At 37.9% G+C, this 13,064-nt stretch overlaps 1 protein-coding gene and 1 pseudogene across 6 annotated transcripts in view; both read left to right on the top strand.

Moving 5' to 3' along the window:
* Nucleotides 1-13,064, top strand: part of ACACA (acetyl-CoA carboxylase alpha) — a 266,878-nt gene that overhangs the window by 136,191 nt on the left and 117,623 nt on the right. For all 6 annotated transcript variants that reach the window (XM_053910461.1, XM_071219350.1, XM_024572899.4 and 3 more), the window contains 3 exons: nt 7,843-7,866; nt 11,102-11,245; nt 12,014-12,110. In XM_053910461.1, coding sequence (XP_053766436.1) covers nt 7,843-7,866; nt 11,102-11,245; nt 12,014-12,110 — 265 coding nt within the window. The remainder of the gene's footprint in view (nt 1-7,842; nt 7,867-11,101; nt 11,246-12,013; nt 12,111-13,064) is intronic.
* Nucleotides 2,277-2,430, top strand: LOC112316601 (U4 spliceosomal RNA; annotated as a pseudogene).

Genomic DNA, 13,064 nt, shown 5'->3' with positions numbered 1-13,064 from the left:
GGGATAAAGGCCAAAGTCTTTATTATGTAATAGGCCTGATTGCTTTACAAAAAAATTCTAGGGTCTCTTCATTTTTAGCTAGTTATGAGCCAAGTTCTAACTTTTTTCCTAACTCCAATACTATTATTCTTTTCTGTTCTTACCATTTTAAACAAGTAAGTAATAAGCATGTTGTTTCTTATTCTACAGAAATAAGACTATTTACCAGTACGCATTCCACTCCCGGTCCTGTAAGGCTCCAGGACACAGTTATGTCCACTAACCTCTAAGTTAATGATTCTAAGAATTATCTAGAAAGTGTTATAAAGATATTTATCTTGGGGTCCTGACTCCCAAGATTCTGATTTATTTTGAACCAGAGTCCAGGGGACCACTTTTTGAAAAAGCTCTGATAATTCTGATGAACAACTACAATTGAAAATCACTATTGCTAGACTAAGCACTGTCCAACACCAATACAGTAGTTCCCCTTACCCTTGGAGGATACATTCCAAGACCCCCAGTGGATGCCGGAAAACAGGGATAGTACCAAACCCTATGTATACTGTTTTTTTTTTATATGTACATACCTATGATAAAGTTTAACTTATAAATTAGGAACAGTAAGAGATTAATATCAATAACTAATAATAAAAGAACAGGTAGAACAATATCATAAAAGTTATATGAATGTAGTCTTTCTTTCAAAATAGCTTACTTTGCTATACCTACCCTTCTTGTGATGATATGAGATGAGACAATGACTATGTGATGAGATGAAGTAGGGTACTCAGAACAGTGCACAATTTAAAACTTATGAATTATTTATTTCTGGAATTTTCCATTTGATATTTTCAGACCTTGGTTGGCCGTGGGCAAATGAAACCACAGAATGTGAAACTGCAAATAAGGGGCACTACTGTGTAATGTAAGCCATATGTGTAATTTTAAATTTTCTATTGGCCACATTTAAAAGGGTAATAAAAGTAGATAAAATTACTTTTAACAACATTTTATTTAACCTGTTATAACCAATACTATTTCAATATATAATAAAAAATTATTAATGAGATATCTTCCATTCTTCTAAGTCTTTGAAATTTATAGTATATTTTATACTTACAGCATGTCTTGATACAAATTAGCCATATTTCAAGTCTTCTTAGCCACATGGACAGCCTAACACTAGACCAAAAATTAATTAGGACTATTATACTAAGTCCTCTTTGTTTTATGTTAATAGTAGTAACTCTTGGAGAGATTAAAAAAAAACAAAACTCTTCTTATGTTACTTGTTCTTAGTAATTACAGGAATTATCCAAATCTGATATTGTAGATATTTTGCTGTGATACTTAATACATGCTTTTAAAAATATTCAGTGAGAACAGAGGATAGATATAGGAGTATACATACTTCACTTATCAATGTAAAACACAATTTTGTAGTATTTTTCCCAATTGGGGTTAACAAAGCAAAAATTCTTGGGGGAGAAAATAGATACATTTTTTAACCAATTTTTGCATTTTCTTTCTTGGCACTTGGTCTTTACATTCCTAGCCAGGCATTCATTTCAAGTAGACTACATGTGCCCAGCAAATCCTTAGGAGTGAATATATGTTTCTAAGGTATATTATCAAAGTAAGACTCCGGTCTCCTGTTGTGTATGGGATCTCCTGGTGGAATTCTATTCCTGCCATTTGTTTTTGACTAGTGATTTAGCCCTCATGGGTCAGGATGAAACATGGCTTTCTGTCTGCAAACTGACAACAGCAGAGTAATTTTTTCGGGAAAATGTCTGCTACTGTTTGGGTTGAAGACCCATGTCCTGTTAGAACACATTTTGATTTTTAGGGAAGTAGGCAAAACACAAGTAATTTCCATTGCAAGTAAGTAGAGCAGCATCTGGGAAGGGAGAAGCCCTCCTGCCCCGCTTTTATGGGTGAGGCACACTTGGGCAGTTAGTGGGTAGCTGAAGTGTTTGGTATCTTTTTATTTTTGTTTAAATTTATTATAGGACTTTGTATTGCTTGCTATTTTTAATACTTTAAAGTGTTTTTATTTTACTGTGGAAAGAACATTTAACATGAGATCTACCCTCCTAACAAAATTTTAAGTGTACAATATTGACTTTAAGTGCAATGTTGTACAACAGATCTCTAGCTTCATTTTGCTTGACTGAAACTTTTACTTTTTAGTTACCTCTGTGTTTCAGTATAATTTGGCTTTTTTTTCTCATACTGCTTTCAATATTTCAAAAAAAAGAAGCAGATCACTGAAGAGTTTTTTTCTAAACTCAAGCTTTGCACAGTGGTAGTATCATAGCCAGTGAGGTTTATCTAAGGCACAATTATTGCTAATTGAAAACTACTTTTGATCTCAATGACTTTCTGCGTCATTCTTCTTGCTAGGTGGGCTTCAGTCTATGTTATCTTCTTGATCTTCTACTGAAGACTTTCAAGTTTTTTCAAGGAATTGTAGTTGCAATTTATTTGGCATTCCCAGGTCTTATTCACCAGAGGATCCAGTTATTAGAGCTTCACTCAGGGAAGCTCCTGGTGTAAATATACCCTTTTCTTCTTAAATTCCCATGAGTAGCAGCAGCTGTAGAGACTTTCTTGACTTAAGCATAATAAGAAACCTATACCTATGTGGCACGTGTGTGTGTCTTTTCTGTATCATCTTACTATTGAAAGGCTATGTCCTACTGTATGTGAATTATTTTGAGGGGAGGGGATTTTTGCTTTTTTTTTTTTGTTTTTTAAAGGTGACTTGTTACCAGTTAGCAAATGGTTTTTAAAGAAGTGAATGAGTTTCTTCAGTCGTTATGTTGGTGCAGGAATAGTCTGGACAGCTGGTCTGCACTAGGAGAACATTTAATTATTATCCAGACTTTCAGGACTTGATTCCCTTGTCTAAGATTCCATCAGCCCAGCTCTTTAGTGAGTTCCACCAATATTTTACATAAATTCATCCCAGAGCCCGGAGCCCAGACCTATATCACTAAGCTTTTTCTCGTTCTTCTCTGGTTAGGCTCAGGGTTTAGAGCCTGAGGTGTGTGTGTCATCTTTTTCCCCATTCTGAGACCCTGTTTTATCACTCACTGGGACTAGTAAAGGAAAAGCTTGTTACACTAAAGCATCGTCCTTAATGTCTTTATTCTTGACAATTCATTGAATCATTCAACACTCAGGATTTCACTTGGCTGGGGGCATATTAAGTTACTGAGAATAATCTGGAAACAGATAGGTTGTTTACTCAGCTTCTGTGTTTGATATTCTAAAATATAGCTATATTTATACAATCATGTAAAGTACATTATCCCATTAACTCTGACTATGCATATGGCTATATGTATTAAGACAGTCTGGGACTTTAAAATTTTAAACTCCAAATGATTTTCATGAGTAATACATATTAACATAGTTCATTTTAAAAATAACTTTATCTGTGGTTCAAATAAGAAGCATCAAATTGATGGAGGAGATGAAAGTGTATTTTATATGTTTCTATACATATGTAATGGGTGAGGACCTATTGGTGTTTATTTCCACCTATTTTTTAGATGGAAATCCATGCTTTAGTTAAGTCGAGTTGTATTGTACCTTTTCTGCTATTTGCTCCTTGTGAATTTGGCTTTCTTTGTTATAGTGTTTTAATTCAAGTACTTTCCATTTTTTCATGTCCCACATGCAGAAGAGGTCGGCTGTGTTCTCCCCTGGTAGCACATGTTTTGGTCATGTTTAGGCTGCTTGGCACCTTCAACGTTTAGCTGCCCGTGTGTGTCCTCTGGACCTTCTTTTTATGAAGAAGGGTGTGAGGAAGTTCAGGAATCAGAAGCCTGCCATGTGCCTCATGAGCAGTCTGCTGCCATTTTTTGAGGATTCTGATAATCTTTGACACCCAGAGATTAGACCCTTCTTTGGATCATACTGAGACACTCAAAAGTCACCCAACTTGTAGCATATTCTAGCAGCAGGAGCACTTGGTTGTAGTTAGCAGGCCAGAAAGAGTTATAAATAAATAAAATCCTTCAGTGCTTGCTTCTTTCATTCAGGGTAGTCTGCTGATAAGATGCAAGCATCTGGGAGAAGAGGAGATTCTCAGCAGGTTTAAGTGCTTACCAAAGTGCTTTCCTGTATCCATGGCTCAGCTGCTAGTCTCCGCTGTTATTTTGGCACTCTAGACTTGTAAGGTTGGAAAGTCGAGTTTAAAACTCTCAATATATTATTAGAGTAGCCCAAGGTCCCTTCTTGTCAAGGAAGACTAGCTGATTCCAGGGGGAAGGAAAAGCAGAATCCAGGGCACCTGTAAATCCCTGTAGTTTTGTGCTGTGGGTCTGTAGCTAATTATACAACAGGCAGCAGTAATATGCTATAGCTCTGTTGGCATACTTGTTTTAGAAAGAGCAAAGTCATCCAGCAGAGCAAAGAAAGGGCTTTAAAGGGGATGCAAATGAATGAATCAGTGATCATTTTATTGTAAACTGAAGCTCTGCAATGGAATCAGGACATCTGAATTGCAAGGAGATAGTAGGGGAGATGCCAGTAGAAATACATGGTTCAGATGTGTTTATAGCTCTTGATTTGGATTCTCCTGCAGAAATACAGTCATGCAAGGAGACTACCACTGGTCACAGCCGGTCAAATTGCTCTTTCTCCTATGGTACTACTGTTGGTGACTGCTAGAAGGTTATTCAGCCGACCTCTTCTGATTCTGCTTTGCTGCCTGATTTCAAAAGATTTGCCCTGTATTGCTCTCAGTCACAGCTTGGTGCAACCACTGCTTGTTTGCATGCATCCCCATCATTTTCAAATAGGGTCTTTTTCCCCCCTTCAAGATAGAAGGCAAAAGAATTGGGAGCATTTTTATGTGATAGAAGATTTATGTAGGGCCAGGGAGAATCAAGCAAAATGAGATTCAGCTGGAAGGGATGGTAAAAGGCTCAGAGAACTTGTGACTGCCAGAGAAGTCAGTGTTCCTTAAATAAAGAGGGTTCAGCTAGCAGGCAGCAACTCTGCCTTTGCATTCACATTGAAGCAGGCTCTCCAGCCATTCTAGGCAGACAGATCAATAAAATCAGAGGTGACCTAATGCCAGGAAGTTCAGAATTCAAAGAATTTCTGTTGTCCTTCTTTAAATTTATTCTATATTGATGTAGAATGCTGGCCTCAGAAACTGAGATGAGAAATTGCCAGGTTTAGCTTCTGGTTTATGGCGCCATATTGAACAATGTCCTTGGAAAGCATCCCCTTTGGTTTCTCAGTTAGCACATCTGTAAAATGGAGCTATTCTACTGGAAGGAAAATGATTTCAATATTTGTCAAACATTGTGAATGAAGAGTCATCCTAAGTGCTTGGAATAGTCTAAACAGCAAATATCTTATGAAAAGTGAATTTATATCCCATGTATTTGAAAATGCAGTTGATTGTCGTATCAGAGATTGAGCAGTTGGACAATTTTTGCATGATTGGTATGCAGCGGAATGTGGTAGATTTTCTTTTTAGCCACATAAATGGGAATACTTGACTCATAAGCAGTCTCTCCCTTGATTGTTTATTTTTGTGCAGACCAGGCACCTAGCTGTCTAGTGTGTCACAGTGTGTACAGTATGCCACATTGGTCATATTCTTAAATTGATCCAATAGCCCCTGTATAAGGTAACAATATATATAAATGATCATTATGGACATGGCTAAGTATTTACCTGGTAATAGGGAATTTATCCTTCCTTCCCTGCTCATCTCCCCTCCAGCCCCACAGATTCTTATTATACCAAAAAGGAAAAGCTGCCTCTAAGCTTGCCTCTTACATGATTGATTGTGCCATTCCTTTAAAAACTGGAGATGTTGGGAGTGTTTCATACCCCATACTGTGTAGATGGTGCACAATTTCTATAACAAAGCAGCAGGGGGCTCCCTATGAGAGCTTGAGAATTGCTGATGGAGAAGGGCTGGCTTTTTGTTGGTGGTGTTGTTTTCAATTCAGGCCCTTTTCTGCTGAAAACTTGGCCCTCATCCTGTGAGGACTCCCTAAGGGATTAGAGTGGAGCTACAGAAGCAGTGAGACCATTTTATTAGTTTAAGAAATTGGTTAACAGTTCAGAGAGATTATACCGGTTTCTAAATTCCAGAAACCTAGATAGATGGAGCCTGAGATTGCTTTGGTTATAGGGTTCTTCTCTCTGAACTGAGTGAAATGAGGTTCATGGGAAGGGATGGTACAGGTGACTGCTTTCTTTAGAATCCTTTATATCTCAAGAGGAGGACTTTCCTATATTCTCACTAGCATCTACATTTAGTTTTCTTAGTTTCACCTCTCTCTGCTCTAGAACCTATGCATACTTTTTGTTTGTTGATGAGGGCCCAGTGTGTTATAACTAATGCTGTCTTATAAAATGAAACCCGTTCCCCCTAGTGAGAAGCTCAAAGAATCCAAACAGCAAAGGTGCAGGTTTTTGCACTCGGAGATTGCTCTTGCTGCCTTATGAATTCACTCTGTGATACAGGTTTGATGCAGAGAGCATTGCTACTCACAAATCACACGAGGTATACAGTTTGTGTGCAGTGATATGTCACAGCTTTTTATTTATATGGCCAGCTCAGTCTATTCTGCTCCTTTCACTGCCATGGAAAGTGCATCATTTTCCTCCCTCTCTCCTCCTTCCCACATATCATCAACACCACCCACTATGTTCTGCCCATTAAGTCCTCTGTGTGCCAGAAAACCCCAACAATGATTAAATGCTGATAAAAGATTGTTAGAAGGTTAAGATATCAACCAATCAAGCCCCTTACAGTACTCTTAAATTGTGGGTGGTAAGTATAACTTTGCCCTCTTAACATTGGAAATAAGGGGTTTTATTTGCCTTTTTTTCAGTTGAGGAAATGACTGACACCATATTAAGAAACAAAAAGAGTTGGTGGCAAAGACTGAAGAGAATGTGGGAGGCTGACTTTGCAGTTTCCATAATTAAGCTAGTCTTTCTTTCATGATTTTGGCACATGTTTTATCGGGAAAATCTAGGGCTAGCCAAATTTAGGTAAGGTTTTATGTATGAGATGCCTAGAGTTTTTAAGCTTACAGCAACTTTTAAGTCATTATTATCCTCAACTCATTTAATTAAAAAAGTGTTAATTAATTTTTACATATTACACCACTCTATTAGAATCACTTATCATTACATTCCTGCGTGATTTTCAGTTTCTTTAAGCTCCTCAACTACAAAATACCCTCCTTTCCAATGCTAACACCAACACCAGCACCGCCAGCAGCACTAGCACCACAACTGTCCCACCCGGATCTGTGGGAGGAAGAGCCCGGTGGAAGAGACCTATTAGAAAGGCAGCTTGGGAACCCACTGGCTTCTTTTCTTTGGAGGAGAATTTGTAGGTTCATCACATATTCTACAAAAGCAATTAAGGTGGGAGGAGCTATGGAATCAACTTCCATGGACCTCCTTATTACATTTCTAGTAAAATAGGAACAAGAAAGAAGATTCTCTAAGAACCTTGTCAAGAATTGTATTTCATGTTGAAGTTTAATATATCATGAATTAATCTTCATGAGCCTGTGTTTTGTCACTATTCTGCACTATTTTTTTTGTAATAGAGCTATAAAAAAATCCATGGTAAATATGTTTCAACCCTTTCCATCAACAGCTGCTGTGGTGAGGTAGGTCAGGAAGCATGCCTCTTTGGAGGCACCCTGGAGGTTGAAGGGTAATGAGCACTTAATTATGTCTGCTGAATGCCAGAGCTGCCAAATTGGAGCTCCTCACGACTGGTCTGTATCTGCTCTGATGATTCTTTTATTATGGTTCTTATTAACCTATCAGTAACTAACTGTGGTTGTTTAATTACAGAGGGAACATCCCCACGCTAAACAGGTACTGTATATTTAGTTCTTTTTTTCAATTAAAAGCAACTTTTTGTAATTTAAAATAATGAAATCAGAGGAAGAAATAGCACTACGATGGACAAGCTAATATGTTATTTTCTGCTAGGGAGTCAGTCCTCAGCTCTTCTTTGAATGTACTGGGTTGGCCAAAGAGTTCATTTGGGTTTTTTTTTCTGTACCATGGCTCTAGTAGCACTTACTTGTCTTTAACTTTATTCTGTACAATTTTGTTAAATTGTATTGTGACAGCTGTCATATCAGCGTGCATTTAAAAAAACCCATCAAAATTGGGGAAATTTTGTGTAGCCATTTTAATATTGAAGATGGAAGAATATACACAACATTTTCAGCATAGTATGCTTTATTATTTCAAGAAAGGTAAAAAGGTATTTAAATGCGAAAAAAGATTTGTGCAGTGTATGGAGAAGGTGCTCTGACTGATCGAACATGCCAAAAGTGCTTTGTGAAGCTTTGTGCTGGAGATTTCTCATACGACGATGCTCCATGGTCAGGTAGACCAGTTGAAGTTGATAGCAATCAAATTGAGACATTAATTGAGAACAGTCGTTATACCACATGGGAGATAGCCAACATGCTCAAAATATCCAAATCGAAGTTATTGGTGAAAATGAAATATGTGTATTCTTTGGCCAACCCAATACTAAGTTATTCTTTCTATTTGGAAAACATGTCTTCAGCTTTTCTTTAGCTGTTCAAAAAAGCAATACTTGAAAAGCCTTAGTATGGAAGAGCTCCCCTCTAGCTGTATACGACAAGGGAGTTGTCTGCTTGATGTTCAGCTTTGCTGCAAACATCTCTCTCTATCTCTCTTTTTTTTTTTTTTTTTACTAAGTTATATGTGTAGTTTGGGGCTTTCAGAGGACAACCCCTTAAAGTTACTCTTATGCTGGCAAATTGTTCCTAATTTTTTTCAATTTTGAGTTTCTCTTATTTGCTTCTCCTTTTAGACTTACGGGAATGCAAATGCAGAAATAGCTGATCTCGTGTTTTATCAGTTTGTTAGCTATTTTCCTAAACTGTTAAAGTGTTATAATAATATGAAAGTCAAGTTTTATTTGAGACTTATAATAAGATTCATATTGGATAGGTATATTTACATTTTGATGTGTAGAGCCCTGGCAAGAGGTTTCCATGCAAATATAGCACAAGTGATATTTTAGTATTTTGAGTTCCTCCTGCTTCTGAGCTAAGCAAGGCAACACAATGCAAGTTTGAGAGGAAAGCAAGTCTGATTAGGATTGAATCCTCAAAATGCTAAAGCAATATTAAGTTGGTGGCAAACTCTTTGTACATGATCAGTTATATATTGAAATATTTATAGGTTTATGTTTATTTTTGTCCCTCTTCTTTTAAATATTAAGCAATCAAAACTTATAGCTTTTAGCTATAAACATTATAGCTTTTAAAGTCCAATTTGGATGGGGAGAGGAAAGGGAGTGCTTTCGTTTGGTTCTCTTGCCTACCCTTGGAAAATGGGCTTGATTCATTCCTGCCTGCCTTTCGCTGTCCTGGCCCATGAACATAGTACTGAGGAAAACTGAATAGTAGATATTTCCCATGGGGTTCAGTTGAGTGAAAAGGATATTTAACCCCATGTTTGCCACAAGCACACCCTGTTAGCTTACCCAGAGGGAGTTCCCTTTAAGTGTTATCTGGAACCCTTTTATCTTCCCTGTCTAATACCAGGCAGGTAGAAAAGATTTAATGCCTCACAAACTTGCTCTTGTAGTAATTATACTGGTGATCCTAGAAAAGAGGATGATATTATTTCGGCAGTTCATGTAATTCTGAATCCAGTTTCTAGAGCACCATGTGTAAGACTTGCTTGCTGTGTGTTTCATTTGCTTGTTTGTTTCATTCATGGTATCAATGGTTTCCTCTCCCACTCTGCCTTTCTATTCCCCAGTACTGTCAAAAGGTGAAGTACCTTCTTCATAGTCATTGTTTGCCAAAGGAATAAAAACCTGGAGTGTCAGTCTCTATAGTCTGTGTGAGCAGTACTTCCATTCTATAAAAAAATTCCATTGCCTTTTATAATTACAATTTGCATTATAGTATATACCCAGACCTCAAGTCCACATTGCTGGCTCTCTTCCCCTTGCAACACTGCAGGTGGTGCAGTTAAGGAGATTTGGGGGCAGCTCTCCAAAGTTCAGGTGCCATTGCCTCACTTTGAACTTGCTTCCAATCAGTGTGCCGGTAACATGTCAGGCAAGTCCTAGAGGCCTCCTTCTGCTTGGTCCTTCCTAACAGGCTGCTCTGATTGACTGGGCATTGGAATCACACTTTATAGTATTATTTATCAGTACATACTGCTGAGGTGCATCAAGGAATATACAGATTCATTTTGTTTTTAGAGGGAACAAATCAGTTGAGTTCTCTTTGAGCATCTTCATTTAGCACCTGTTTGTCATGCTTACACATACTCTGAGACCCATGCTCTGCCCTTTTGTATACTGCTGGGATTTGTCAAGGGCTTTTGGTGAAGTATTTAGATATAAAATGGAAATTTTGCAGTTTGGGGATGAAAATGTCTCCCTTTCAAAAAGGGAGGCTCTATAATCCTTATAACTGCTATCTCTATCAGCCCATTAAAAAAAAAGTAAATATCGCATGTTTCTTTTATAGATTGTGACTTGTTTCTATATGGTAAATGTTTTTTATAATGATTTACTAAACCATTCCAAATGACTTAGAGTTGTTGTTGTACATGCATATATCTATCTGTGAATACTTAATCTATTACTATTCTTAGAGGAAAAAAAATGCCTTAAGTGTTGCCTAGTTACAACTCACTTGGCTTGCTTACTTCCTTCTAAAATGAGGAATGTTTTAGGGAAGGGGAAGATGCAGGATGGTTTTTAACCCCTATGTGCTATTTATTCATCAGACATACCATAATATCATTGTATTAAAACTGCCATGAAATTCCTCACAGTCCTTAGATTTTTATTTGGAGAAGTTTCGGAGTGATAACAGTATAGTTAGTGTGTGTTTATATGTGCGGTGGGGGTAGAATTCAAACGAAAGGGTTAATGTGAATGTAGCAAAACGGCCTTACCCATAGTGGGTAAAAAACCAAATCTGCTCTGCAACCTGACCCTATTTCAGAGTTTCCCCCTAGTTCCTTTTCCCTGTTGTTACTCTCCCAGTCCTTGCTCTTACCTTCTTTGTCTAATGCACTTGATTGAATTACCATTTAGAATGTCCTTCTCCTCCAACCTCAACCACTATGGCATGACTCATGTAGCTAGTGTCAGCGATGTGCTCTTGGACAACTCATTCACTCCACCGTGTCAGCGGATGGGCGGAATGGTCTCTTTCCGGACTTTTGAAGATTTTGTCAGGTAAGACACGGTGGAACTGTGTCTGTACAAGGGGAGCAATTGGCGTCTGTGTTTTGGTGTCTCAGATTTCTGCCAAATGAATAGAGGTCCCCCGAAGAGCCGTGAGCCAGCTAGGGAGATGTAGCCTTTGCTGCATATGCCCTCGGAGAGGTATATGTCCTTCCATTTCTGCCTCTCATTCAGACTCTGCAAGCCTCGACTTGTTATATGAGCCTGGTCAGAAAAAAAGAAACAAACAAAAACCATCTTTTCCTTGGGAGCTAACAGAAGAAGCTGTCTGTTCTGTGATGAGTGAAATGTCAGGAGAAATTAAACACAACACTAGAGTGAGCCCCACCAGAGACGATACATCTTTTGATTAAATGCATTCAGCATCTATCTCTTGATGTATACTGATGCATTACCCTAGGGGGAGGGGTAATTACATTGGTCTGTCACTGCTCCAGTCCCAGGCTCTTTCTGTTACTTTAAGACTGATGATGACAGCAGTGCTCATATCTTATATATGAAAAAAACAAAACAAAAAAGCTTTAGATCATTCTTTTAAAAATATATATATGGTTTATTAAAGTTGAAACAATCCATCCTCCTAATTTCTGCCACTTGGCGAAATTTTGCATATCACCTCTAGCCACTGGTGACTCTATTCAGTTGCCTATTGAGCACAGGGTAGGGTAGATTATTCTTTTAGACTGAGCTGGCAATGGCAGCGTTGGTTTTCTGCTAGTTGTGTTTTCATGGTGGATGTTTTTTTCTGGTATTTTTCAGGATCTTTGATGAAGTGATGGGCTGCTTCTGTGATTCCCCACCCCAAAGCCCCACATTCCCCGAGGCCGGTCACACGTCTCTATACGATGAAGACAAGGTATACTATCCCCTTTGGGAGACTGCTTTTCTCCTTCAGATATATGACTTGTACTACGTATATATTGTCTTTCTGACTTTGGAACATTATAAGGAAGAATCCATCTTTTTACCCTACTTTATATTTCTAATTTTATATGCCTCATCAAAATATCTTTGGAAACTGGTAAAATATAAATCCTAACCTAAAAAAAAAAAACCCCTATTAATCCTGGAATCCATAGTGTAGAATAGGCGCAGCTATATCCATCGTAGCTGGCTGTGGGTCTCTGAATGTTATTTCAGAGACTTCAGCTTTGGTTACTTCATTTTGTCCATGGTGACAGCTTATATACTTACACAGTGGTGCCCTTGTGGTCTTCAGGAAATGGTTGGCATTAGACAGCAAAAATAAATAAATAAATAAATAAATACGCATTTTGTTTAAAACTTTGCCTTTTATTATATCCTTTCTTTTAATTTCTCAGTAAACAAATTACAATTGTTGTTGTTGTTTTCCCCTACCAGGTTATTTTTCTGTGGTTTGACACTTCCACTGTATGATCAATTGTTAGGAAATATATTATGTGGGAATATCTTCAGGTGGCTTCTCTCCACTCATTTTTCTTTGCATTCTGTGAAGAGATATGGCAGTTGGTTTCATTCCCATTTTATTGATGAAAAAGTTGAGACATAGTGGTGTTCAGGTTCATGTCAAATCAAGATACAGGGCCACCTCTAGCTAATGCCTTTGCTGCCTTATCTTTAAAAAAAATTTTTTTTTATTTATTGACTTCAGAGAGAGGGAGGAAGAGGAGAGAGAGAGAGAGACATTGGTTTGTTGTTCCACTCATTGATGTATTCATTCGTTGATTCTTGAATGTGCCCTAACCGGGGATTGAATTCATAACCTTGGTGTATCCTGACAATGCTCTAACCAACTGAGCTACCTACCCAGCCAGGGCTGCTGCCTTAT

The sequence above is a fragment of the Desmodus rotundus genome, chromosome 9 (genome assembly GCF_022682495.2).
Source record: "Desmodus rotundus isolate HL8 chromosome 9, HLdesRot8A.1, whole genome shotgun sequence".
NCBI classification, from domain to species: Eukaryota; Metazoa; Chordata; class Mammalia; order Chiroptera; family Phyllostomidae; genus Desmodus; species Desmodus rotundus.
Note: the sequence above shows the minus strand (reverse complement) of the source record. Positions and strands in the feature narration are given on the sequence as shown.